At 27.1% G+C, this 26,919-nt stretch overlaps 2 protein-coding genes across 3 annotated transcripts in view; one reads left to right on the plus strand and one right to left on the minus strand.

Annotated features, from left to right (window-relative positions):
• Positions 1 to 26,919, plus strand: part of LOC123269518 (neuroligin-4, X-linked-like) — a 166,256-nt gene that overhangs the window by 79,496 nt on the left and 59,841 nt on the right. The gene's annotated exons all lie outside the window — the stretch shown is intronic.
• Positions 22,838 to 25,733, minus strand: LOC123269561 (AP-1 complex subunit mu-1). Of its 2 annotated transcripts, none has more exons than XM_044735386.1 (2): positions 25,583 to 25,733; positions 22,838 to 24,400 (listed from the first exon to the last, which is right to left on the minus strand). In XM_044735386.1, the coding sequence occupies exon 2, from the start codon at positions 24,385 to 24,387 to the stop codon at positions 23,119 to 23,121; it is 1,269 nt and encodes a 422-aa protein (XP_044591321.1). In that variant the 5' UTR covers positions 24,388 to 24,400; positions 25,583 to 25,733; the 3' UTR covers positions 22,838 to 23,118. The 2 variants fall into 2 exon arrangements, with proteins under 2 accessions (XP_044591321.1, XP_044591331.1); XM_044735396.1 differs by lacking the exon at positions 25,583 to 25,733 and adding an exon at positions 25,373 to 25,527.

Raw genomic sequence — 26,919 nt, forward strand, 5'->3', positions numbered from 1 at the left:
CTCAAGAATATTGTTAGACACTAGTTTTTAGTTTAATTATGCAACTACCGAGCCAATTATTGACTAATACATGTTTATTGACGTACGTATTTATGGAAAAAATAACAATAATTTCTTTTATCATTTTTATATTCATCCTAATATGGTCACAAATAACTAGATAAGGCCATGTCAGAAAATTTTTCTATCGGAGTAAATAATCATCGATTAATATTTATATTAAAAACAATATGAATAAAATATATGTCTAGTATATATATATATATATATATATATATATATATATATATATATATATATATATATATATATATATATATATATATATAAGAAAGAGGATAATTGCTTCGGTGATTTAGTAGATATATTTATGAACGGGTCGACATAGCAGAAGAAAAAAAATAAATAAAATGAAATATTGTAAAGGAGATAAGCAATTCGATAGGAAAAAAGAGTATTAAGGAATTATAGATATAATTTATCGATAATACTGGACCGGAATAAAAATAGTCATAAAAACTCCTGGATATATAAACGTAAAAACTTGCAGGTGCTTAATAAAGTTTTTTGTGAAAAAGAATACAATGTAAGCTTAATATTTGGATCAAAACATATTTTTTATTTTTTAAATTTAGCATTATAAGTTAAACTGAAAATTTATTTCATCACAATTTTAAGTAATTCTGAATGCTTTTCCGAATTTAGTTTTTGATTTGTACGCACATCAATGACAATTCAGCTCCGCTTCGTAAAATAATCCTCAATATCCCGTGCTTCCCACAACGATTTGTTGTAGTAGCTGTTTATGTAGATCCATTGTGTGAGAGGCCATAAATAGATGCAGTAAACATAGGTTATACGATCTATCATCGATGGTTGATATATGTGCGTTCAAGCCAAAGGGTGGCTTGGATTATCTGATACTTAGTACTATTGCTCCTCCATCCACGTAAGCCCTTATGCTCTCATTTTCAAATTTACAATATATTTAATCTTAAGAGGGTCTTAAGACTACGATGTGATAAACCTAGCTGATGAATACAAGACTCCGTATAGCTCGACAAAACGTATTTTCCCTCTCAACATTTTCCGTTACTCTTATTCGCACTCACTCGAATAAATTAATCAATTCTGTCATAGTATAGACTATTATCAAGTTTCATTTATATGTAAGAATTACCGTTAAATCTTTTTAATGCAGGCAGATAAGAAGCCTTTGTCTTTGATCCTAATTCTTCGATAAATATAATGTACTGTCTGTTTCGTTCAAATAAAAAAAACAAAAGTTTCACGCGACTTTCAATCGAACTATTCTGATTGTAACTTTTCACTTAATGAGAAGGAGACGTTTCTTATAAATAAAAAACAATAATTTAAAAGAATATCAAGAAAAGTCCAAGGTTTTTTTCATTTCCATTGAGAGACATATTAATTAAAAGTCGATGGAGGAAACATAAAATTCATGGAAAAGTTAATAATTTGATATTTTTTTTTGTAATATCATTTTTTTTATTAATGGAATCTATTTCTATGTATTTAAGCTACTTAGATAAAACATTAGGACGGAAAAAGAATGAGAAAAAATTCTAATGATCTCTAAATAGCTTCTGTCATAAAAAATTTGGGTCTTGATGGAAGAAAACCATTCAAAACTCAAAGTTTCTTACAGTTTTCTAATTTTTGTAATAAGATATTTCAAATTACACAGTAATTAACAAACAACTATCATTTTTTTAGGTTTTTCAACAAATATATATTTTTAAAAAAATAATGCTTGTTTCTTTGCAAAGAATCTGATAAATTTCGGATTTTCAGTTTTTGTGTTTGAAGCATTGCATTCCCCTAAAAAATTTTTTAAATGTAGCTATGTACGGCCCATTTTTATATCGGACGATATATGATTTGATTTGTTCTTAAATGGCCATGTCAAGTTATTTATAAAAATATAAAAAAAATAATTAATATTAATTTTTAAAATTTTTTATTCTTTATAAAAATATATATGTCACATGTATGGAAGTTGAATTAACTAAAAGCCAATGTCAACTAACCTTTTCAGAAGATAAAGAAAAATGATTTTAATCTTAGGACTTAATACCTTAAAGTTAATTTTCTCGTAAGAATTAATAAGGCGACGTAACGATCATGCGCCTTCCGTCTGAGATCTTAACCCTGGCTTTGGTCGAAAAATTATATGCAGACATATATGACTATATCAAGCCATATACGAGCACGTCAAGTCATATCAAAAAATTTTTTCATGCATCTCTATTTCAAACTATAATACTTCCTGTTTTTCCCTCGACTGGGTTAAATATTTCAATATTGAAAAATTAAATATTTATCTTAAACCAATATATCTTCTCGTTAGGTAAAAAAAATTTCTCCAAATAATCAATTCACACGCGTTATTAAACTAAAGTGAAAAGTCCATGATTTCCCCAGACTCTCATTTAGCTTAGCCATTTTTTAATTATTTTCAGAGGTGAAATATATTTATCACCCAATATTTACTGTAAAACAACAGTAACTGTATACAAGTTATAAAATATTTGAACTATAAATAATGGAATAATGACATGAACGCAATACTTTATGTAGAGAAATAAATTAGTATCAATATGATGTATTCTCTTGCTATCATTTTAAATGTTGTACTTTTGGTTTTTCTAAAAGATATAAGCCAACAACAAAATATATGGAAGAAATAGAATATAAAATATAAAAGCCACAACTGTGATACGTCGTAGCCGTGTTACCGCGGCTTCACTCATATATCCACAATCCACAAATATATACATATATATGTGTATAAATACAATGCTTGCATACGGTACACACGAGTACAGATTCCCCGACGGCCGACGACCTATCGATCTCTTCTACTACCATCGTATACGTACCAACATCTCCAACTGATACCTCTACTACTGCTACTTCTACTTCTGCTTCTGTCTCACAAATACGTATACATACATGCATATATATGTTATACTTACTTATACATACGTACCTTACACAACATTTATACATATATATGTATATATATAACATACTCAGTCTGCTGTTCACTTAGAGGAGATCTCATACGGTGTAGTGCATACGCTACCACTTGCCCGGCACAACTCGACGATTATACTTCGATATTTCTCGGTATCCCCAAGGAAATACGGCTGCCCGGTGAGCTACATCGATCCAAAACCCTTGCATGATATAAAAGTGTCCCTGGTGTTTGATCAAATTCCATTTTATTTGATTTTAGATTTTTACTCAAGAATAATAATCATCATAAATTTATAGATATATTTTTTTCGCATCAGTACGAAATTAATCAATGTACGATTTTTTTTTTTTTAATCAAATTAATACACTAGCAGTCCAATCAAAAAAAAAATTTTTTTTAATTAATTTTTCCGATAAATTAAAATTTTATTTATTATTTTGAATATATTTTAACGAAATGGAAAAATTTATTGTACTCCCAATACGGCTGTCAATCAAAATTTATACAGCATAACAAGAAATTTAATTTAAATTAAATTACTTGAGATTTCTATTGATTCATCAATATTTTTTTTTATTATATCAAAGGATTTTTAAATATATAAAGCTTCCAATTTAATTTGTATGTCAGACTAAACATTGACTTTTCTACTGGTTTAATTATTTTAACTAAAAAAATTGTTGTATGTTTGGTATATTTTTATTTGCACATTTAAAAACCTTCCTCTATCTTGCAAGCTCTATTTACCTGTATATTTTGTTGTCTTTACTTTTTTACGCTTTACGAACTGTGGAGGAAGGGAAGAAACAAACTAAAATTTGATGTTGACTGTTGATACCCAAAAATGTTTTTCAACTTAAATTTATTTATTTTTATCTTTTTTTTTTTTTAATACATAAAAATATTCCGTTAAAAATTAAAATAAGTCTCTCATTAGTTCGTATTTTGGTGAGTAAAAATTTTTTTGTTCACAAAGACGTCAGTAAAAATTGATACAGTAAAATTTTTTATTACTATAAGTATACGTAATATATAAGATTTATTTGAGCAGTAATTGTTGATAAATTAATTTATTTGAAGACAATTTATTTATTGATTAAATATAAATAGTCATATTTTAACTTTCAATAAATATTTTTTCAGACAAAAAGTACATTAATCAATAGTTAACAAATATATTTGTTTACAGTTATTAAATTTTTTAGAGTTAATGTGTTTTTTTTTTTTTACAATGCGATATGGAGGCAAGATAATAACTCTACTTTTTACTTCTTTATTCATAAATATCTCTATACTAAATAATTCAATTCTTAAATAACACTATTTCTAAATATCTCTATTCATAAATAACTATTCTTAAATATCTCTATTCCTAAATAATAACTATTTCTAAATAACTTTTTTCGTAAAAATCTCTATTCTTAAATAAATCTATTCGTAAATTAACTTTTATTCTAAATTTGTCTATTCTCAATTGCCTTTATTGCTAAATAACTCTATTTGTAAATATTTCTATTCTTAAATAACTCTATTCGTAAATATCTCTATTCATGAATAACTCTATTCCTGAATGACTTAATTATAGAATATTTTTGAATCTAAATTTAAAAAAAACGAGTGAATTAAATATAATTAATCAATTAGGGAGTTTTGAAAAACTTAATTTTTATTGTCATGATGCTGAATAAATTCTTGAGCTAAGAAATTATTCTTGATCTAAGAAAATTTTCTTGAGTCAAAAATTTATTCTCTTGACTAAAGAAAATCATTTTCTTCAAAATGGAATTCATAGTTCAAGAATTTGGCTCTTGAGTCAAGTCAATTTTTTTATCAGTGTATGTTTATGAATTTCTTGTAATTAAGCTTAGAATTAGTATACATTTTCAATATACCGTAGAATTAATCATTCTACATATACCTAGTAAAGTATCGCGCTTTGCTAAGTTAATAACAATTTTGATTTTCGCTGACAATGAAAAGTAAGTTTTTCAAAGTTCCCTAATTGATTAATTATAATTAATTCACTCGTTTTTTTTAAATGCAGTTTTAAAAATGTTCTATAATTAAATCATTCAGGAATAGAGATATTCAAGAATAGAGATATTTACGAATAGAGTTATTTAAGAATAGAGATATTTACAAATAGAGTTATTTAGAAATAAAGACAATTGAGAATAGACAAATTTAGAATAAAAGTTAATTTACGAATAGAGTTATTTAAGAATAGAGATTTTTACGCATAGAGTTATTTAGAAATAGTTATTATTTAGGAATAGAGATATTTAAGAATAGAGTTATTTGAGAATAGAGATATTTAGAAATAGTGTTATTTAGGAATTGAACTATTTAGTATAGAGATATTTATGAATAGAGAAGTAAAGAGTAGAATTATTATCTTGCCAATAAAATTGTAATTTATTGCAGCCATTGTTTTATTATTCATTTAATTTCCATTTTTTTTTTCTTTATAAACTATTTATAAACTATTAATCTACCTGATTCAGTAAAATTTTATTGTCTATTGAAGTCATAGGGTTTTAAAAAGTATCAAAGTAGAATTTTTATACTCAATTTTTATTCAAGAGTCGGTAACAAATAAATATTCATTAACAATTAATAAATGTTTCTTAACAGTTAATAAAGCTTATTAAAAATATTACAAAATTCTTCTATCGGCATATAAAAGTGTCTTAAGCAATAAAATAATACACTAAAACAGAAAGTAGCAATATCTGTCTACTATTTGATTTTAATGTCACAATAACGCATATAATCCCGATAAATTTTATGTCCCGTAAATTCACCATAACTCGGAAACACATTTTCAATGTTTCTAAAAGTAATTCGAGATAAAGATATTCTTGAACATCAAACTCCAGATATCCGCCCTTGAGACTTAACTTCTTATTTTTACTTTTTCACCGTTTCTAATTTTAACAACTACATCAGAGTTTATCCCTCTTTTAACGACTCTCGAATAAAATACTATCAACAATTTTATAATAGTCATCCTTATCACCCAGAGCTTATAAAATAGACTATTAAAAGTTTATTATAAGTCTCTGAATGGATAAATTAATTTTATAAAATTTAATCAATCTAGACGATAAATAGTCGGCTTAAAATGTAATGTAAGAAGTATCAACTTTAAAAATTCAAGCATTTAATTCCTAAAAAAAAGCGAATTATAAGTTTTACAAGAATAATAATTTTAGACCGCAAACGAATTTATAATTTATTACATACAATATTTTATGTAGTACGTTATAATTGGACTGACAAAAATAAATAAAATATTTAAATACTTGATAAAATATTTTAAATTTCCATCATGAGCGGCATACGTGCTCGTTTGTAAATTTGTCAGAAACATACAGAGAGCTTTAACATCCATCAATTTATTATTTATTATTTGTCATTCGATTTTTTTAATTGTAAAATTAATTAATAGAAATGACCATTTATATCATTATCAAAAATAATTTATAACTTTTTTTCAAAACATATTAAATCTTTTTTATCATAACAAGTTGAAGGCGTACTGGATTATGCAACAAAAATTTTAATTTTGAGAAAATCGTAACCGAAATATTTTTAATTGAAAACTTATATGTAATTAATATCTAAATTATTATTATTATTATTATTATTATTATTACTACTACTATTATTAGAGTATACTCTTAATACTTTAATCCTATTAATACATTTTTAGTAAAATTGCATAAAGAGACTTTAATAGAAAGTAAACGCAACACCTTAATTCTCTTTACAGACAAATTTTAATAAATGAATCAAGTATTTCTATTACGAAATATAACACCTTCCACCCATCTCGAATAATCGAAAATGATCTGAATCTTTTATAGTTAATGGTGTTACGTACGAAACATGATATTTTAATCTAATCAGATTAGATCATTTTTTGCTCGTTATATTTTATTTAGTTAATTTACACTGAATTTATTTTAATATTAAAATATTTTTCACCAAGTTTCATTTGGACAAAATAAAACAAAACTCGAAAAAATGAAATATAATACCTTTATCCACTTATGTATTTTTAATTATTCAGTGGGCATTAAAATTAATTAGTTATTATAAAACCTTTATGAAATTCAGAACTGCATACTAGAGTAATTATTAATGGATAAAATTTCACAAAAAAAATTAATCAAATATAATATTCGATATGCAAAATTAAAAAGAATCGAGAAGTGATAACTAATATTACGGACATTTTAAGCGAATTTTTAATTAAATATATTGTAATATTGAAGTTAACATTCATCTGTCAATTTCCAGAATTTCTTCTAACAAAAAAATTATTCTAAGGAAAATAAAAAAAAAATCCACTTGCAAAAATTCAAAAAAATACTATGAGTGCAATTTTTAAAAATGTTTCTACGTAATAATTGATTTCTTAAGTGACTTTTAAAAATGATGTCGTCTAATTTTAATATCACAAGCATATCAAAATTTCATGTTTAAATATTCGTACAAAATATATATTTAAAAAAAGACGCCATTCGGCCACACCCGAAATGGGAGGTAGATTTTATAGAATGAATCATCATCTTGTCTCAATAACTTTCGTTTGACATGGAATGAAATTTATTTTAACATACATAAGTAGGTTGTATTACACAGTAAAAAATTTTTCGTCAAATTTAACACAAAAATTTGTGTTAATGACTTTTTTTACACAATCTGTGTTGAATCAACACTCTATTGTGTTGAATCAACATACTAAAATGTTAAATTCTACACAAACATTTTTACACTTTACAAAATGACGAAAAATTTTTTACTGTGTACACATTGCCTGAAAATGGTTCAATAGAACTCTTAACTTTGATAAAATGACTAAAAATGGTCAAAATGTCAATGTTATATACACCAAATTGAAGGTAATTTCATGACTTTTTACATGAATTTACCAAAAATTAGCCATCTCTTTTCAATCAAAAGTTATACATCAATGAAGTCACCGAAAACGTGATTGTCACTATTTTGATAATTTTAAAGAGCTGCCATTTCTAAACTTATTGAAGGATTTTGCTCACCTTCGAACTCATTTAAGGTTATTATGCAAAGAATATGTGTAATAAATTTCATCTAGATCCGTCAAGAATTGTAGACACAATCGCGGCAACATCCCGCGTTATATTACATATATATATACATATATAAATTTTTTAACTAACGTTATTTTTGAGCTTTACTCGACTAGTTAAGAGATATTACGACAAAATTCCGAGTAAATTCCGACATGAGGACCAATGCAAAAGATTGATTTCTATGAAATCTACCTAAAAAAAAAATTGTGACACAAAAAAAATACATTTATATTCTATATATATAAAATTGCATTGTTTATTTTAAACATTTATATTTCATAGTAAAAAGGTTGGCAATAGCCTAATCGGCTCGGTACCGGCGCGCACCAATATTTTTCAATGATTATAAACTAAGAATATGTGCGTTTCATTGCCAGCCTCTGTACCGGTCGGGTTTTCTGTGGTTTTCCCATATAGTTATGGAGGTAAAATGTCATTATAGAAGTACCTCCATACTATTTAAGACCGTAATGCAAATGCAGGTACTGATTATAACGCGTAAGCCGGCCACAGTCGCAGTACATGTGTGTCGGGCATGAAAGAAAAAATCCCGACATGCAGGGGGGTGGGGACGAAAAAGTGGTTGAGAGTTATAATGACGGGGTTGAGAGATTATATTGCGGAGAAAAAAGTGGAGAGACAATAATTCCCCACCCTCCCTTGTAAAACACTCTACAGTGATACAAGTAAAACCATCCTCAATTATAACCTCAATTATATTTCATAGTAATATTTAAATATTTAATGAGGTTTTAAAATCTCATTAAAAATGATAATTCATTCATCTAAACACCGCTGGTTATTAAAAAAATCATACCATGCAGTTATATTGTATCTGCACACCAATGCAATCTAATCTAAACGAGACAATGTCTTGCGATGATATACCTCCAGATTATAGAGATACTCTAGGATGGATTCTATAACTTTTAAATGAAAAAAAGAGCACCGAGAGATTGATATAAAAAACAACGGCTACATACCCGAGAGTAGTGCATAGTAACAGCAGCTTACAATAGTCGTTGGAGAACAATAGCTTACAAGATATTGAACGAACGTAGAAGTCGAGAGTAAGTTTTATGTTTGAGTTCTTTGCAGCAAGAATCCAACTTGTTACTCAAGAAGTAAGAAAAATAACAATAATAATAATAAATAGAAATATTTAAAATCTTAAATCACTTAGTTACTTTACCAACAGATACGTAACCGAGGTAATAAACTTAAAACAGTAACGAATTTATAAAATTACTACTTCATTAAACGCCCAACGAATTTAGCGATACAAGAGTACGTAGATAGATATAAATTCGATTAGGTGCATCAGGGACTATCGATCAGCCTGAATAAACCCAAAAGAGGAGGAGCTGTAACTGGCATCGAGATACGGCTTTCTACACATGCAGAGCATCGACATGTATCTATGGGGATCTTTGTATGCATGTGTGAATATAACTTTGGGTATTTGTCTGTGACTATCTAAATATCTAAATCAAGAATGTGCAACAGTTACACATTGGGATGACTGTAGACTATTATCATTGGATTCATCTTAGCAGTTAAATATGTCAATGTGAACTAACAAAATGGAGTTTATCGCGTTTAAAAGATCTCTCGAAACAGACGGAATTTAGTATTATTGCCATTGCAGATATACTAATTGGTCAACTCGACCACAATAATAGGATTAGTCAGACAATGTACTCAGGCCAACCAAGTGTTTCCGTGTGCGTGAGGTTAATCTTGATACCACGTTTTAACGTATTACAACTCTCCTAAGTGTTAAACACATTTACTTATTTGTCTCTTTGTGTCTGATACCGAATTACCTGTATAGTAGACCACGCAAGAGGAGCCTCAAGAAACGGAAAGATTGGAACTAATTACTATCTACTTGGTAAGTATGATATCTGGAGTAGGATGCTATTTTCTTTCCACGAGATTCTTTCCACAATATTTAATTAATATTTTACGTTTTACAATTTTTATTCAGTAAAATTTCAGTGATTCTAATAAATTTTGAGTTAACTCGGAAATACTTAAGTAGCTTGGAAGTTTGTGGTTTTTTAAAAATATTTTTCGGTTATCATTTAACGAGAGTCAATTTTTGGAAATATGTTTTATTTTGGTCATTCGAATCCTGGAAAAAATAGACCTGGAAAAAATTTTAAAGTTATGAAAGTTATAATTTTTATTTTATAATAATTTTAATGAAATAATACGAATTTTTCATAATTTTAAGATTTTTTTCGGGTCTATTTTTTCGATTACCTGTGGAAAACATTTATTCATCCGTCTATTTGATTAAATAATATTGTATGTCGAAGTTGTATCAAAAAATTTCTGTCAATGTTAGAAATGTAGGATCATTTTTTAAATGTAAATCATGAAAAAATTGTTTTATGAAATGATAGTTCTGTGAAAATTCATAAGGCATTTATTATAATGAAACAAGAGATTTTTGGGTAAAAAGAACTTTTTCTAAAAAATTTTTCTTTTATTTTGCAGAATGCTAAGTAAATTGCTAAAAAATTCGTTCGATTGCTTATAACTTTTGCCCTAATTATTGGATAGCGATCGGACTCGTCGTAATTATAAGGGTGAAGTATATACTGAAAATTTGATCCCTTATCATATTGGAAAAAATCAAGCCTTACATATTTAATCGTTAGATCAGTGCTTGAACGTTGAATTTTTTTTTAAATTTTTTTATTGATTAATTGAATTAAAGCATATGGGTTCCAATCTCAATTTAATGGAAGATCAAAGGTTATGTGATTATCTTAAGCTATTCTGATGGCTGATCCAAGATATTGATCAGTAAATTTGCTTTTAAGTAAAAATTTTACACAGTAAAAATCAACACAATTTCTGTGTTGAATACGGTCTACATAAAATTTGTGTTGAAATTCAACGAACTTTATGTTATCTTGACACAAAAAAGTTTTAACACAAATACACAATATTTTTTACTGTGTAGCTTCAGTCATTGCTTGATTGCTAAGACACAAGCTCGACATGCATGTAAACATTTTGATCCTAGGCTAATGGAAGGTCAAAGAGTATAGGAAAATTTTTATGTCAGTGATGATTAAAGCTGAGATATGAATGATCTATCACCAAACATATATGAGAAAACTTTGAAATTTAGCGATTTTTTAAAAATAATGTTTGGCTATTGTTTAACGAGATTCAACTTTCAGAAGGAGATTATTTTTTTGGTTTTTCAAAATAATATCCCGCACCAGAGTTCATGTTTACCTAATTGTTAGCAAATTCCAATCTTAGTATTAGTCCCTTGTATGGTCTACTGCAGTTCCGCGTGAAAAATTTTCTGATATCGTCTGATATTTCTATACCAGAAAATTTTTTACGGGAAGTTATAGGCAAATTTCTTGGAGAGTCAGTGTATTCAATAAATATTATTTTATTTTGTTTTATTTTCAAAAACTTTTTTTTAAGTAGTCCGTTTTTTTACTTAAGAAACAATATATTTAGGTAGAAATATACTACCACACTGCCTTTTACTAATTTGAAACGAAAGTCACTAGGATTCGAGGGAAATCATAAAAATCTAAAAAATTTTCATTTTCATTTAATGAGTAGAGATTATTTGCTGTAAAAAATTGACGCGTTGAATTTTTTAAAAATACATCTCTGGATTTATAGACTATACACCATTCAGAAAAAAAAATTTCCGAATTTGAATTATTATTTTTATTATTATTATAAGCCGTATTAGCTCTAATTCTGAATTATCAACATCACCGAGGTGTTGAAATAAATTATTATTAAACATATAAACAATATTGAGTTTGAAAACAAATTTATTTCATTTTGCAACAGTATGAATAATTTTTTTCACTGCATCGCTGAATCCAACTATAAATTTTTTACCTTATTTTTATTTTCATTTTTTCTTGCATACAACACATATTTTATAACCATTTAACTCGTGCTTAGTTCAACACATGCATTTTATAAAGCGTAACTATAGCGATAAAAACTTCACCTTGTATTACGTTAGAATTACCTGGAAAATAAGTATCTACTTGAAAAATCTCCCCGTAACCACGGGTTTATTTATAATACCATTAATATTACACATTTTAATACTCTAGAACGGATAAATACACTTAAACTCCAATCAGAGCAGACAGCAACAAAAAATAACTTTTTAATTCAAAACCATGTATACATAACAGAAATAAAAAACTAAAAGCTTTTTTCGCTGAAAAATTAAATAGAGTCCTGCGGTCATTTTAATCAACATCATACCGTCTCCCAAAAGTCAAATAATACCAAAAAAAAAAGTTTATGAATTAAATTTTAAAATAACACTCATTTTTTAAAGTACATATGTATATATTTTTTTTAATTCAACGTGTAAACCGTAAAAAATTTGCAAAGCAAACGGAGATTAATGTGACATGAATGCCGCGTGGAAGATTTTTTAATTATTCATATTTTCGATGCAAAATTCTTTTTAATAGGAAGATTAATTTCTAGCAGTTTGAAAAATTATCTTCAAATGAGACATTCGTGGAATAAATAGCGACCAATTATAAAACTGATGACAGATGTTAATATTTTTACTTTTGAGCAAAAAAAGATTTCAATAAACGGTTGAAACTTAAGAGCTTTGAATAGCAGCAGTAATAAAAATTATTAAACGAAAATAATTTCTTGTTAATAAATATAAAATAAAATTTTATTAAATTTAAAAAATATAAGACTGAATATTAAATTATCATTTTTTTTGTGATATTTTTTTTGTGTTTGTTTTATTTAGCGTTTTATCGCATTTTCACTAAACAATTTATCAACAACTGTTAGCGTTAGAAGCTTCTGTATTGTAACCACTTGTCCTTTATTGCTGACCTTTCATATATACCAATTACAATTATACACATGACTATGTAAAGTTCTACTTTACTTTTAGTATGCTCACAGCGTTAAAATAACACTTATATGTTTTACAACTTAACAAAATTGGTAAATTAATACGTTAAATTAACTTTGCTACAATAGGACTCATTAGTCGTTGAATTTATAAATTCCAATTTCAAGACCATTACCATCTAAATTCTAACTGTACATTAGGAGTGAACGTAACGGGTTGTAGAAACCTCAGCATAAGGTCATACAATTATTTATTTTGATATTGAAATTTTCTGATCAAAGTAAATACGATTGAAATGAAATTCACGTTCACTCCAAAACTCTCATAATATATGTATATAGATGTATAATTATCATTATTATTATTATTATCATTGTTTCTCATGTACTAATGTATCAAAGATAAAATATCCTTATATAGATTGCCTTATCAAAGGTTACTTAAATATCCTAGCTAAATAACTATTAACATAATTAAGCAAATTCATGAATATTTATGGTAAACAATTTCTAGGAAACTATTAATATTTATCAATATATACTCCAGATTTAGTATTTAATTAAATTATAACTTTGAATAACTAACTATAAATTAATATTGAATAATTCGTTCTAGAATTTCACAGTGTACCGATTATTTGCTTGAAGAAAAAAAAAAATAAGAAAATAAATAAATCATAAAAAATGTATTTTCACACTAGAGAAAATTAATCATATTCTTGAAATGATTTCAAGAAACCTCTCAACGAAATATATTAAATATATATAGTACATAGACTTTCTGATTTAAATATATCATTTCATTATTAAAGTTCTTTTACTTTTTTTGGAACATTCGTAATCCTGCGAACGACAAGTTCCAAAGCGAACTAAGTTGTGAAAAGAAAAAAAAATATAAGAAAAGATAAGAAAGAATGAACGTAGTGTAGTATAAAAGAAAAAGACGAAAAATGTACCTGCAGGTTGAGGCGTGGCATAGACAGTCTTAGTCTGCTCAAGCACCGTCGCAGAAAGATAACTCAAAGCTCCATGGATTGAATTGCACGAACGTATTATTCTGCTCGCACTAGTCTAACTCTTTTACCGTTTTCCAGGTAAATTCAGTAGATACCATCATATTATACATATATAGATATTGTAGCTTGAATAGTGCGGTAAAGATGAGTAGACTGAGGGTGAGGATGAGTATGAACAGGTAAAGTGAGAATAAACCAACGGGTAAGCGGAGTATACCAACCACTTTTCCGAGTTTGAATAAAAAATGATCTAGAAATCGTAGCTTCGGTGAATAGTAAACTCTATATCCTACTCGATTTTCATTTATTCTATTTATAAAATCTATATAATACGTACTTTACCAATCGAATCGCACCGCATATAGGATCGGAAAATTTTTAAATGCTATTTTTTATTTTTCTATTCAGGTTGGATAAATAAAAAAATCTAAAAAATGGTTGACCCTGCAGGTCATTCGTAGAACTTCCCGCTATGTACGAGTTCAAAACGCTCAAAAAATTGTCTATTCCGAAGTTTTGAGCTCTTCAAGCTCAAAAACACAACTCTTGTACTTTTTCGAGCTCGAAAATCTAGTGGATTTTGACAGCATACTTTTTTGAAAAATTTAATTGTGATTTCTTTCGATTGAATCTATCGTTTTTTATGGGACACAGCATTCAACGCAGTTTTTCAAACGCAAAAAGATTATTTATTATCTACCAAACGATTCGACGTAAAATTTTGAAGTTGTGTTAAAAAAACACTTTTTTGGAGTATCTCATGAATGAACTGACGGTTTTTGACGATGTTATTGGCGTTCAACGCAATTTCTTAAGCACTATTAGTTATTTCATTACATCAAAAACGATTTGAGAAGAAATTTTGGAGTTATTTGAAAAAAAAAAACACATTTTTCGAAATATTTCGTTAACGATTTCTCTTCAACGCTTTAACTTATTTCAATGCGTTTTGCAGCAATCGATGAAGTTTTTTGAGTTTAAGAGATGATTAGATTTTGAAATTGATCGTTTAAAAGTTATTCCTTAAAAACATTTTCTTTAAATTTTTTTTTTGAGATTTCTCAAAATCTGCTGGTCCGAATCAGTTAAAATGATCAAGAAAATCTAAGTATGGTGAAGCCCTTTCGAACGCTGCCAAGTTCGTTCAAATCGGTCGAGCCATTCAAAAGTTATGAGAGAATTACATAAATTCATACACGTACGGGGGGGGGGGGGGCATCCTATTAGGAATAGTCAGAATAACTTCTTAAGACCTCAAAACGTGGAGATCTGATAAGAACTCGATTTTGAGAACCGGGGTGAAACCATTAACTTGCCGATTTTTTGAAAATCATTGATTTTCATAGCGGGAAGTTAAAAAATTTTATGACCGATAGCGTTATTATTTACATTTATTTTCAAAAACTCCTTGTTATTTGCTCTCTAAAACTGAATTACTGGAATTTACATTTATTGAAGTTAGTAAGTATGAAAACTACATCAAAATTAGTAAAATGAATTTACGAAACATTTAGTGAGTCGATATGATTATTTTATTTTTAAATTAGTTATTCTTTACTAATGTAAAAAGTCAGGAGATCCAAATTTACCAGAGAATTAGTAGAAAGGTCACTATTTTATTTGTGAAATTTCACTTTCTGGTTAGTTAGAAATCTACTATTTTGAAATGTGATGATTTTCATTCATCAAATAAGTTGATATCTACTAATTACTATTAGTATACTTTGGACATTTTGAAAAAGTATAACTAATAACCAACAATTAGTAGTTTTTCACTAATTCATTTTTGGAAAGTTGTGATCACCTTTATGTTAATAAGTTTTAAGTAACAATGAAAATCGCCAACAATAAAGTGCTTAATCTCGTTAAAATTCCAATTTGTGTAATTCACGTATGTAATTAAATGACTTGAGAGTACAAATCGGCTTAAAAACTTTGTATTAATTTAATTATAACAAAAGAGTTTGATAAATCTGTATTTACATGCTTTAACTCAGTTTATAATTAAGCTTTAAACAATTGGTAAGATAAATAAAAAGAAATATTTTGTTGAAAACTTAATATCGCTATCAGTTTCAACAGCAGGAAATTGTTCAAAAACTGTCAAAAAACTAATTTAATTATACATCACAAGGATTGGAAACTTTTTTCGAAAAACTGAATTATTTTGTTAGGTAAAAAAAAATTTCCTTTCTTATTAATTATTCTTAAATGAAAAGATTTATTTTTTCACTCAATAGTCAAGATTTCTATCGACAATTTAATTAACTGTATTGAAAAAGATCCTGATGATCATCACTTACTATACAGTGGAATTGTAATTCATACGTTCCATTATAGCCTTTTAATGAAAAAAAAAATCAAATTTCAAATTCTCAGATGAGAATAGATAGCCTTTGCGCTTTGAAATTGAATGTATAAGTCAATAGAATTTTTAAATTCATGTATACGGTACGTAAAATCGACTTGACAACGCCATGATAACGATGAGATCTTAATGGAATTCCTTATAAATTGGACGTATGATTTAATATGTCAAGTCAATTGGAATGCTTAATCAAACTAGTAAGCGAGTTAAGCTTGACAATGCATCGATGCATCCTCCAATAAAGGACTGATTGACATTCCCCACTTTTACGTTTTATTCAAAAAATTTTCGGCAAAACAATAGCACTTAAATTTATTGACGTGAAAAACCCCTTGAATCAATCTCGAAATACACGACAAAATATTTTCAATAATCGATGACAATAAAGCTTGGAATGTCGAAGGTAGCAATATCTATTTATTAAATTCTGCAATGAATTAATAAACTCTAATCTATAGATTTTTAGTTCCGAGAAATTTATCACTACTTTATTCAGCACGAGATTTTTAAAAGTTTTTGTTTAAAATTAAACCACTGTATTTTAGATTTTAAGTTCAATAAATTTATACATCATCTTATAGTTATCTCGAAATACAAACTAGTTGAGTAAGCTGAACACTGTATAATAAAGAATAATAAAGAATTTCAATAAGTAAATTTATGCTTCGTGTGCCAGCCAATACACGATGGTTTATTTATTCAAATAAAAGTAGGACAATTTTACTCAACCTAGCTTTTCTCTACTGTACTTTACTATACTCCACTGAATTAACTTTTACAATGAAATAAAAATAAAATCTACTATAAATACAACTCAATTCCAATTAATTTTGAAATACATTGTCAATTACAGCTGTATTGAACTTAATAATGTTACTTTATTTATCGAGAAAACTATTCTAAAATCACAAAGTTTCTAATTCAATTTTAATAATTACTTTTTTAATGCTAAAAAATAAAGCTCAATATTTATTTTCAGTGACCTGATTCTCTTTCTTCTCACATTTTCTCTTTATTGAAAATATTCACTTTGATGAACCAAAACTGGAAGAATTCTCGTTGTACAGACAGGAATTGGTGCGCAAATGATTGTTTAGTGAAATATGTCCTCTCTCAAAGTCTAAATTTAATCAATAGATCTTGTAATAGTGTAATGTTAATTACCAGAGAATATCAATCTTTTAAAAGCAGAATTTAGACAGTAAAAATTTGAAAGGCGAAAAACAGTAAAAAAAAAATTCGCTTCTGAGAAAAAAAGTAGACAAATCAATGTCCAAATATCGATTCGTATAAAATGGATCAAATTTAGATAATGAAAGGATGAAGGCATTATACTTTCATCTGTCTTATATTAAAAGCCTTTGCTGTAAATAAATAAAGTTTTACGAAATAAAAAAAGTTTTTGTTAAATAGTACATCCTAAAGTTCGTAATTAAAATAAAAAAAAAAAAAAAAACTAAAGTCTAAAAATTTTTCAATGCTACATAATTTGTTATTTTTTGTTTGCATATATCTTTGTAGCTTTGAAAAAAGTACATAAAAGCTGAAAAATTACAATGTGTGAATATTAGCGTACGTTTTCTCGAGTAATTAGAAAAATAAAAAAATTAAAAAAAAAAAAAACAAGCAAAACATCCCATTTGTGAACAACAAAAGCTTGTGGGTGATATCTGTTTTAATTGGACAGCTGCCAAACTGGAGCGAAAAAAAATGCTCTCTGTTGAGTTTATAGGTTTGGTAAAATACAAAGCTAAGACGTCTTTTTTGAAAAAGATTATCCTTTGAACACAAACCATTATGAAATTAGACATTAAGTATAAATTTTAACGTTTAATTGATTGAATTTTAATAGAAAAGTCTAAAACCAATAATAATTTATACTTGAGAACTGAATTTGTGAAAAATATTAATTATTATAAGCATAACGCCTTCAATTCGGTAGAATCTGGTGCCAAGTTCCGTTCAAATCCGTTGTAAACGAAGCGCCAGACTACCGACTATGTTTACTGTAAGCAGAACGGTTTTTTGAGGTTGCGAAATTTTATTTAACTCTACGGTACTTTTTTTACCCAATTTGTTTATCATAACAGTAATTCATAATTTATTTCACCGTATTAATTAATTATATTCACTTATAACAATATATTTACTTGAAATTATTAAATTTTATCAGCACATACTATAGCTCGCTCACAAATTTCGATCCTGACTTTTTTTTGATGGAGAAAGTTCAGCGCCACAGACTAGATAAAATAAAAATGTGTAGTAATCCTCCTATAGATACGCAACTACAGTTAAAAAAAGTAATTCACAGCTTACATTTACGGCCGTCAGGGTGCACTGGAATTATATCTACATAAACTGTAGCTTCAAGGGGATAGTTTGCAGTAAAAAATGCTGCCAACGCGAGATTTAAGTTGGTACCAATTGTAAATTTTCATTATAATTACAAAAAATACTAAAATCAAATTCATAAGACTATTAGGAAAAAAAAATTTTTTTTTCTTTACAAAAAGATACAAAATAAAAAAATTAAAAAATCCAAGTAACCAATATGATTGTTTATGATTTTCGGAAATTAAAAAAAATCTTATTGTAAATTTAAAAATTAAAAAAAAAATTTTAGAACGTACTTGGTGTGCGTCATTGTATATTTCAATTTTTTTAAAGTTCTAGTAAATAGATTTTACGAATTTCATTAAAAGTAAAATATTTTGCAACCACGCACACTAAATACGTTCTAAAATTTTTTTTTTAATTTTTAAATTTACAATAAGATTTTTTTTCATTTCCGAAAATCATAAACAATCATATCGGTTACTTGGATTTTTTAATTTTTTTATTTTGTATCTTTTTCTAAAGAAAAAAAAAATTTTTTTTTCCTAATAGTCTTATGAACGTGGACTTGGCACGATTTTTTTACAGTGAAACTGTTTTTGTTCGGATTATTATAAGCATAACGCCTTCAATAAAGAATATGTAAATTTTGAAAAGCTCTCAACTAAAGATTTTGCTATTAGAAACATAATAAAAAATTTTACTACAATTCAATATTACGATCGTTCAGATCAAAAAATTTTTAAATATCACGAACTTCCATAAAAATCTTTTGTTTTTGTATCGTCTTTAATTTATAAGCCTCTTTTCTTTTTCATAATAATAATCCCTTGTAAAATAGACCGTAGTTAATCCGTACAACGTCCCGTGTTGTTTTTTGGTCTTAGGATCTGAAAATGGTAATATTATTTTTGTTAGTGATAATCGGTTGTCACAATAAACATCTGATAAAACTCAAGAATATTTTATTGGCAATATTTCATCAGCTAACCGAAAAAAAGTCAAATTTTTTCAATAATCAAGTTCTTGAATGGATGAAAACAATTTTTGGTTCAAAAATATCCTTACCTACTTGGTTAAATATATTTAACTTCTTCAAAACGATTTTGAGGGATCAAGAATTTTTCTCTGGTGTCAAGTTAATTTTTTCAATGCGGAAAACCTAATAGATAGTATGTTAAGTAAACAGTTTTTCTCATTTTTAATCAGTAGAAAAAAAATTCAGAGATAATAAAATGTTCTAATTATCTTCTTTCATTAGAACCTTTAAGGTTCTCTTGAATTTATCAAGCCATGTTAATAACCTTTACCACCTTATATATTTAACCTGTATAAATTTTCCGCTTCAACATTAAACATATAATTAGACTCTTTTACGGTATCGCTTTAATTGCTTTGTCTCTTCAGTCGTATTATATTTGAATGTTGTCCATTTAAGAAGGGTTTCCATTTTTTTTTCTCTTTTGCCCTTTATTGGACAAGCGAAAGTATCTCTGTCATACTTGTATAACAAATGGAATCTTCAAACGCATTTTATGCATAAATAAAAGCAAATTTTTAAAAAAGCGCTTCGCTCTTTGATAGATAATTTAATTATCTATCGAAGAGCGAAGCATTTTTTTCGAAATTTTATCTTACACATGAGCAAAACACGTTTGAAAATTAACTATCAACCGCTCTTTTATTTAATGGTAAAAAGCGTGTATAGAATACTACATTATATTTAATTATGGTAAAAAATGTTCTCTAAATAATTATTTCCATCATACTTTTAAAGGATGAAAATGATTAAATGTTTTCGTTGGAAGGTTCCATTATTTATACTGAAGTTTTAAACGTTTATGTTGCGCTATTAAAAACAAAAGATTTCATTTTATAGAATATCATGAGAAAGGTAAAAAATAGAATAAAACAAAATAGTGAATTCATTTCGAAATTAACTTTGTGGAAAAACTGTAGAATTGAGAAATAAACGTTTGAAACAAAGGATCTTGGCTATTCAATTTGATACCAAAAAATCTTACTTAATGTTGTAACTCGAAGAGTTTTTAAGTTTCAGAAACAATTTTTTTTTTATTCACAATAATATATTTACATTCTACTAGATTGTTTCTGAGATCATTTATAAGCCCAAAAAAATCGGTGTCGCGACTCCATAACCGAATGACAAAATAACCGAACGACAAAATTTCTTTGGAAAAATCTTATCAGTTATATTTCAGGATCTCGGAAAAAATAGACCGGAAAAAGTGGACTTAAAAAATATATTTCCGGGATAAAAATTAAATAATCACACATAAAATCCATGATAAAAGGGCACAGCGAGATAACAAGCTTATGTGTTGGGATATTTTCGAGTAAACCACGAAAAAATTGAAATTCATATCGACGGTCTAATTAGCAATTGGTCTCTCCTTATTTTTTAGAGGGTGATTTTTTAACATTTTGATATAGCAATAGTCCAATTATAAATTATTTGAATGATCCAAAAAAAATATTATAACTCTATTAGATATTAATGATATTAAATGGTTTTTTAAAGTGATAATAAATTTTGAACTAATTGTTTTTTCGTACAAATGGAAGATTCTCTAAAATGGAGTTAGACAATTTGCTAATTAGAACGTCGATATGTGTTTAAAAAAAAATACTGAATTTGTGTGTTGATCTGTTATTAATTTTTTTCAATGTTTTTGATAGTAATTAGATTATTTTATTCACGGTTATTTAGTCGTTAGAGTAGTTTGGTTGTGGTTATTTCGTCATGATTATTTTGTCGGGATTATTTTTCGCGGTTATTTTGTTACAGCGTCCAAAAAAGTCATCAAAAAATTATATTGTAGTTAATGAAAAAAAAAACTCGTTGAAAAATTATAAATCTTATACCAGTGTTGTATACAATATCGCGTTACAGGTAACCTAAAGGCCTATACCTACAAAATATAGCGCTGAAAAGTCATAAGTGCGTATAAAAAAGATTTTTTTTTCGGAACCAACATAATTATGTTCTCATTTTTTACACACCCTTATGGCACCTATATCGCGACATGAAATCGTTAATATTAAATATTGTGTTAATCTATATCATTTTATATTAGAATTAGCTAGCGTTTTTTCTGAAAAATATCAATAGTCGATACTTATAGAGCAATAATTGAAGTTTTTAAAAGCACTCTTTGACGTTTGCTTCGAAATTATCAATTCATGAGATTTGTCGATGGTCATAGACAAAACTGTCATTTCTTATCTCCCGACCGATATTTCAGCTACGAATCGTCACACCGAGACCGTTGAGAAATAAATCGAATCTGAATAAACAAGTTTGCTGACCTTTGCATTGATTGCAGCAATAAAAAAAATTTTTTTTAAATATTTGATTCCCGATATTTCTTTTTACTATAACTTCCAATAACTTTAAGTTATAATTTGTGAAATCAGTTGTGAAAAAGTATTTATCTATACCAAGCCGATCAATTGTCGTGAACTACGAGCTTCTTACTTGAAGAAAAATACCTTCAGTTATCAGCTCATGTGCTCAAGGCTGCGTTATCGGCTCTAAATATCTATAACTTTAGAAATTTCTAAAAGAAAAAAGTCAATTAATATGAGTATTTTTATTTAAGTCTAAAAAAATTGAAACGGCATAAAATTAGTATTCATTTAAAAATTTATTATGTATATTCGTTTTCTACATTATACAGTATACAATCACTTAAGAAATATAATTTAAAAAAAATTATACGCATTATTAACAGTAATAATAAAAAAAAATTGTAGAACACAAATGAATTTTTTATAAAATCACATTGGTTTTATTAAGTACCGGTTAGTGTTTAATATATACCAGCAAATACTATTGATCAATACGTTAAATTTCAATAATGATAAAATTTTTCTTTTCTTAAAATTAATACTACTATTAAAACAAAAAAATAAACATGATTACAATTTTCAAAATAATATTTTAACAAAATAACTTGTCTGTGTCTTTTATATTTAAACAATATTTAAAAATATTTTCAGATGAACTTCTAGTACGGAAAATTAATATAAAATATTGTTTAAAAATATTTTTAAATATTATTATATTACAAAATTTTTAATTGGCTGCCTATTGTGGTCACATAACAACATAACTACTTCAACAATAGCCTCGTGAAAAAATTTCTGACTAAAACAAAACAAACCTATTTAATATTTTATATTACATTAAAATATTAATTTTATCAGGTTATTTATTTATTTATTTATTTATTAATTCTTTTTTTATCAAGTATATTTGAATTGGAAAATTTTTAACGAGTTCTGAAGTCTTGTCATCTGCTGAATGATCGCATAATTAAAAATAGTGATTTTAAAAATAAAATGAATAAATTAATTTGTTCTCAATTGATAATCACCATTTTGCGTAATATAACGTACCCAAGGTAACGCTTGGTATCCACTTTTTTCAATTATTTTTAAATAACGTACTTGTATACCGGATGTTGTAAAATAGGGTATTTCAAATTTAACTTGAATAGGCGGTTTACCCTCTACATCTTCACCAACAACCGACGGCAAACCAAAATGTGCACGCATCAAATATTCTTTACCACCAGGAAATGATTTAATAGACCATGTAATAGCATTTTGCTCTGGCGAATATTTAACACTGCCAATAGTTGTTTTAAATTTAGGCGAGTCAGCATCGTTCGGTACCGGTATAACTATTTCAACATTATTAGCTGTAGACCTGCGTTTAAATTGGGACCTAGCTTTAATCATATATTCAACACGACTGTGAGCATGTCTTTCAATAACCGATTCAATCCATATCAGTGGTTTAACGTGTGTATTTAAACGGTATGACATTAATTCAAATTCACCGTCCGGCGGTATGAATGATATTGTCCGATCATTTTCAAAACGCGACAATCTTACGCACTGATGAAATTTAACGTCCTCTAATTCAACACTCTTCGACTTACCACGACCAGTCGATTCAAACAGTACTTTGTCGTTCAAACCAAGACGAAGTTCTGGCATACCCGACAGATAAACCCGCATTTTGATAGCACCAACTATCTCTGAACTCAGCACATTGCCGTTTGCATTCGCTAATAAATTAACCGACTCAATAACGTCAAGAAATACTTCATTTTTGCGATACTTAATGCCCTCTGACCGCCATGACACCGCGTTGGTAACAGCCATCGGTATACGCGGTTGAATTTCGAGTTTGTGTCCCTCCTGCGTTATATACTCTTGCAATATTTTACTGTCAGTTGTCTGCGGGTAACCAAAATCAAGCAATTCGTCCAGGAGCTCATAAATAACAACAAAATTATCACGTATGCTCTCCTCTTCAAGCTCTTTGAAGTATTCCTGCATTACCTGGACAACTTTGTGGAGAAATACAAATACCAAAGATATATTGGCATTTTTTTTAGTCGTCGATACAATGTACAAATTATTATATTTTATGTATGCGTATGTACACTCGGGTGTTTGAAGTAATGGTGTTAAATTACCCTCTTCCTCTCGTTCCATCACCAGCGGCATGAATTTGTCAATAATACCATTCTCGATGTCACCGCGATAGTTGCGGGATATCAAGACTTTTCCTTTTACATCCAAAATGTATATTGCCGATGTCGACATTTTGGATGATTATCTGAAATCAAATTAAATATTTAATATTTAATCATTTAAATACTCATTTTAAAGATAAGGCTGAAGTCGAAAAAATTTTTCTATTTTATAATCAAATATTATTGAAGAATATTTACTCAAACGTTAAGATTAAATTAGCCGATATCTGAAAATTGTTATTGATTTTTTTATTGAAAATATTGTTGCAAAGCAATTATAAAAAATAATTTCACAAGTAGATTTGAAAAATTATACGTGCAATTTTTTTCAAGTGTTTTTTTACTTGTTGGTGAAAAAAAAAATGATATTAAAGTTAGCCGACGTTTTTAATTTTTTGATTTTTTTTTTTAGTAATTAAATTAGAACGAAAAAATATTTTTTAAAAATTCCACTTACAGTTCTTCAAGTTTTTAACAAATGACAATTTTTTTTCTTTTTTTTGTAGTCATTTTTTCAATAAAAAAATTCTTTTTAATTTTTAAATGTCGGCTAACTTAATTTTAATGAAAAAAATCAAAAATTATTAAACGTCAGTTAATTTTAGTATCATAAAAGTTAACCAAAAGTTTTGATAAATGATTTTTTATTTTGTACCTTTAAACATCATATATTTAGAAAAAATTTATAATTTAATATATGAAATAACAAAAGTAAAATTTTAATTAAATTTATAAAATTGTAAGAACAGTAATTGTCTAGAAAATTTCAATATTTCTAGTTTATTTATTTAAAATTAAAACATTGTTTTATGAGTTCAACACACATAAAAATTACATTAAAAAAAAACACAAAGTTATTTAATATTTATCAGCCAATAAATTATTATAAAAAATACGCAATTCCAAAAAATTTTAAAAACAAGTATAATTTTTTATTTAGTGTTTCATTACAATACGTCAATTGTTTTAGTAAACACAAAAATATTTAAAAAATTAATACTGTTGGAAAAAAAAATTTTTTTTTCAGTACGGGTTAAATAATAATATAAGCTTACATATTTAGTAAAATAATTCGAAGATTATCACTTGATTAAGTAAAAAACTGTGATAAGTCATCAATAGGTTAGGTTAGTTTGACAGATAAACATAGTTAACGATTTTTAAATTAAACTTGTGAAATAATAAATTTCAGCGCACAATAATATTTTAACAATGATATGATAATGTTGATTAAACAAAAATAAATTTCACAAACAATTAATCACCTGTATGATGAATAAATATCCAAAATTTGTTAAAAAAAAAAAAAAAAGGTTTATGTGTATATAATGTATAAAGAAGTGAAATGCCACGGTGGATGGAGTATCAGACTATACGAACGCTGTCGGCTACTGTCGTGTCGATTAAACTGGGCGGTAGACGGCGCATGCGTTCGCAGTGATATGTCCGCGCATAACGCAAACTACCACGCCTGCGTATAATTTTTATAACTTTTTTGTCCTTTTTTGAATAATACAATCACGGTAAATTATAATATTTAATTAAGTCAAGATCAAAATTACTTTTTAAATTGATTTTTATTCAATTTTTTTGCAAGATTTTTTATGCGACTATTAAAGACAACTGCAGCTGTAATTCAAAATCAATACAAAAAAGGCCATTCGGCAGCTGAAATGGAAGTAGATTTTTCAAATAAAAAAAATTGATTTTTAATAAAATAATATAATAACACTGATAATGTATAACTTAATTCATGAATTAAAAACAAAATTCAATAATAAATTTAAAACTATTTACAACAAATTTTGGAAAAAAAATTATCTTGTGAAGAAAAAGTTTCTCAAATATTTACCAAAGAATTGCACAAATCATAAGATTTGAATTATAAATGTCCAAATTTGCAACCGGATAAAATTTTAGTTGAAGAAAACAATGGTTAGAACTAATTTGTGACATATTTACTGACAACCTACCCGAAAACATTACACAAAAGACTGATCAATATCGTAATTATTGAATTTACATCATGATTAAGCTATGATGTAGACAATAATTCTAAAACGGCTGCAACAGTAAAACTGTTTCATTAAACGAACTCTAAAAAAAGTAATATTGAGGCTACTACCACTTCTAAGTAGTGAAAATTGAAGCTTATTAAAAGAGCTTTACGATGCATTTTACCGAATTTCAATATTTTGTCTAGTTCAGTAATTATACCAAGTTGAAGTAGTAAAAACATCAATTTTTACGATTTTCAAAATTTCAAAATCCTGTCATTTCCAAATTACTTGCCCGATTAAGCTCATCTTTGAACTTAATCCTGGTCTTGATCGATAGATAAAGCATGCTGAGTTTGAGAAGAATCGGTCATAAATTGAAAACGCTATCGTGCTGACAAGCCGCGTTATATCGTATAAATATATATATTTTCTGACTCCACTCGACAAACTAAGTCAGAAAATGGCTAAATTTTTCAAAAGTTGCGCCATGAGGACGGCTGCAATAGTTAGATTTTTATAAAATCTACTAAAAAGTTTAAAAAGAAAAAATGGGTTTGCTCGCTAGCGAAAACTGGAAAAATGTATTTTAACTTTATTTTAAA

Source organism: Cotesia glomerata, linkage group LG1 (assembly GCF_020080835.1).
Source record: "Cotesia glomerata isolate CgM1 linkage group LG1, MPM_Cglom_v2.3, whole genome shotgun sequence".
In the NCBI taxonomy this organism is placed as follows: Eukaryota; Metazoa; Arthropoda; class Insecta; order Hymenoptera; family Braconidae; genus Cotesia; species Cotesia glomerata.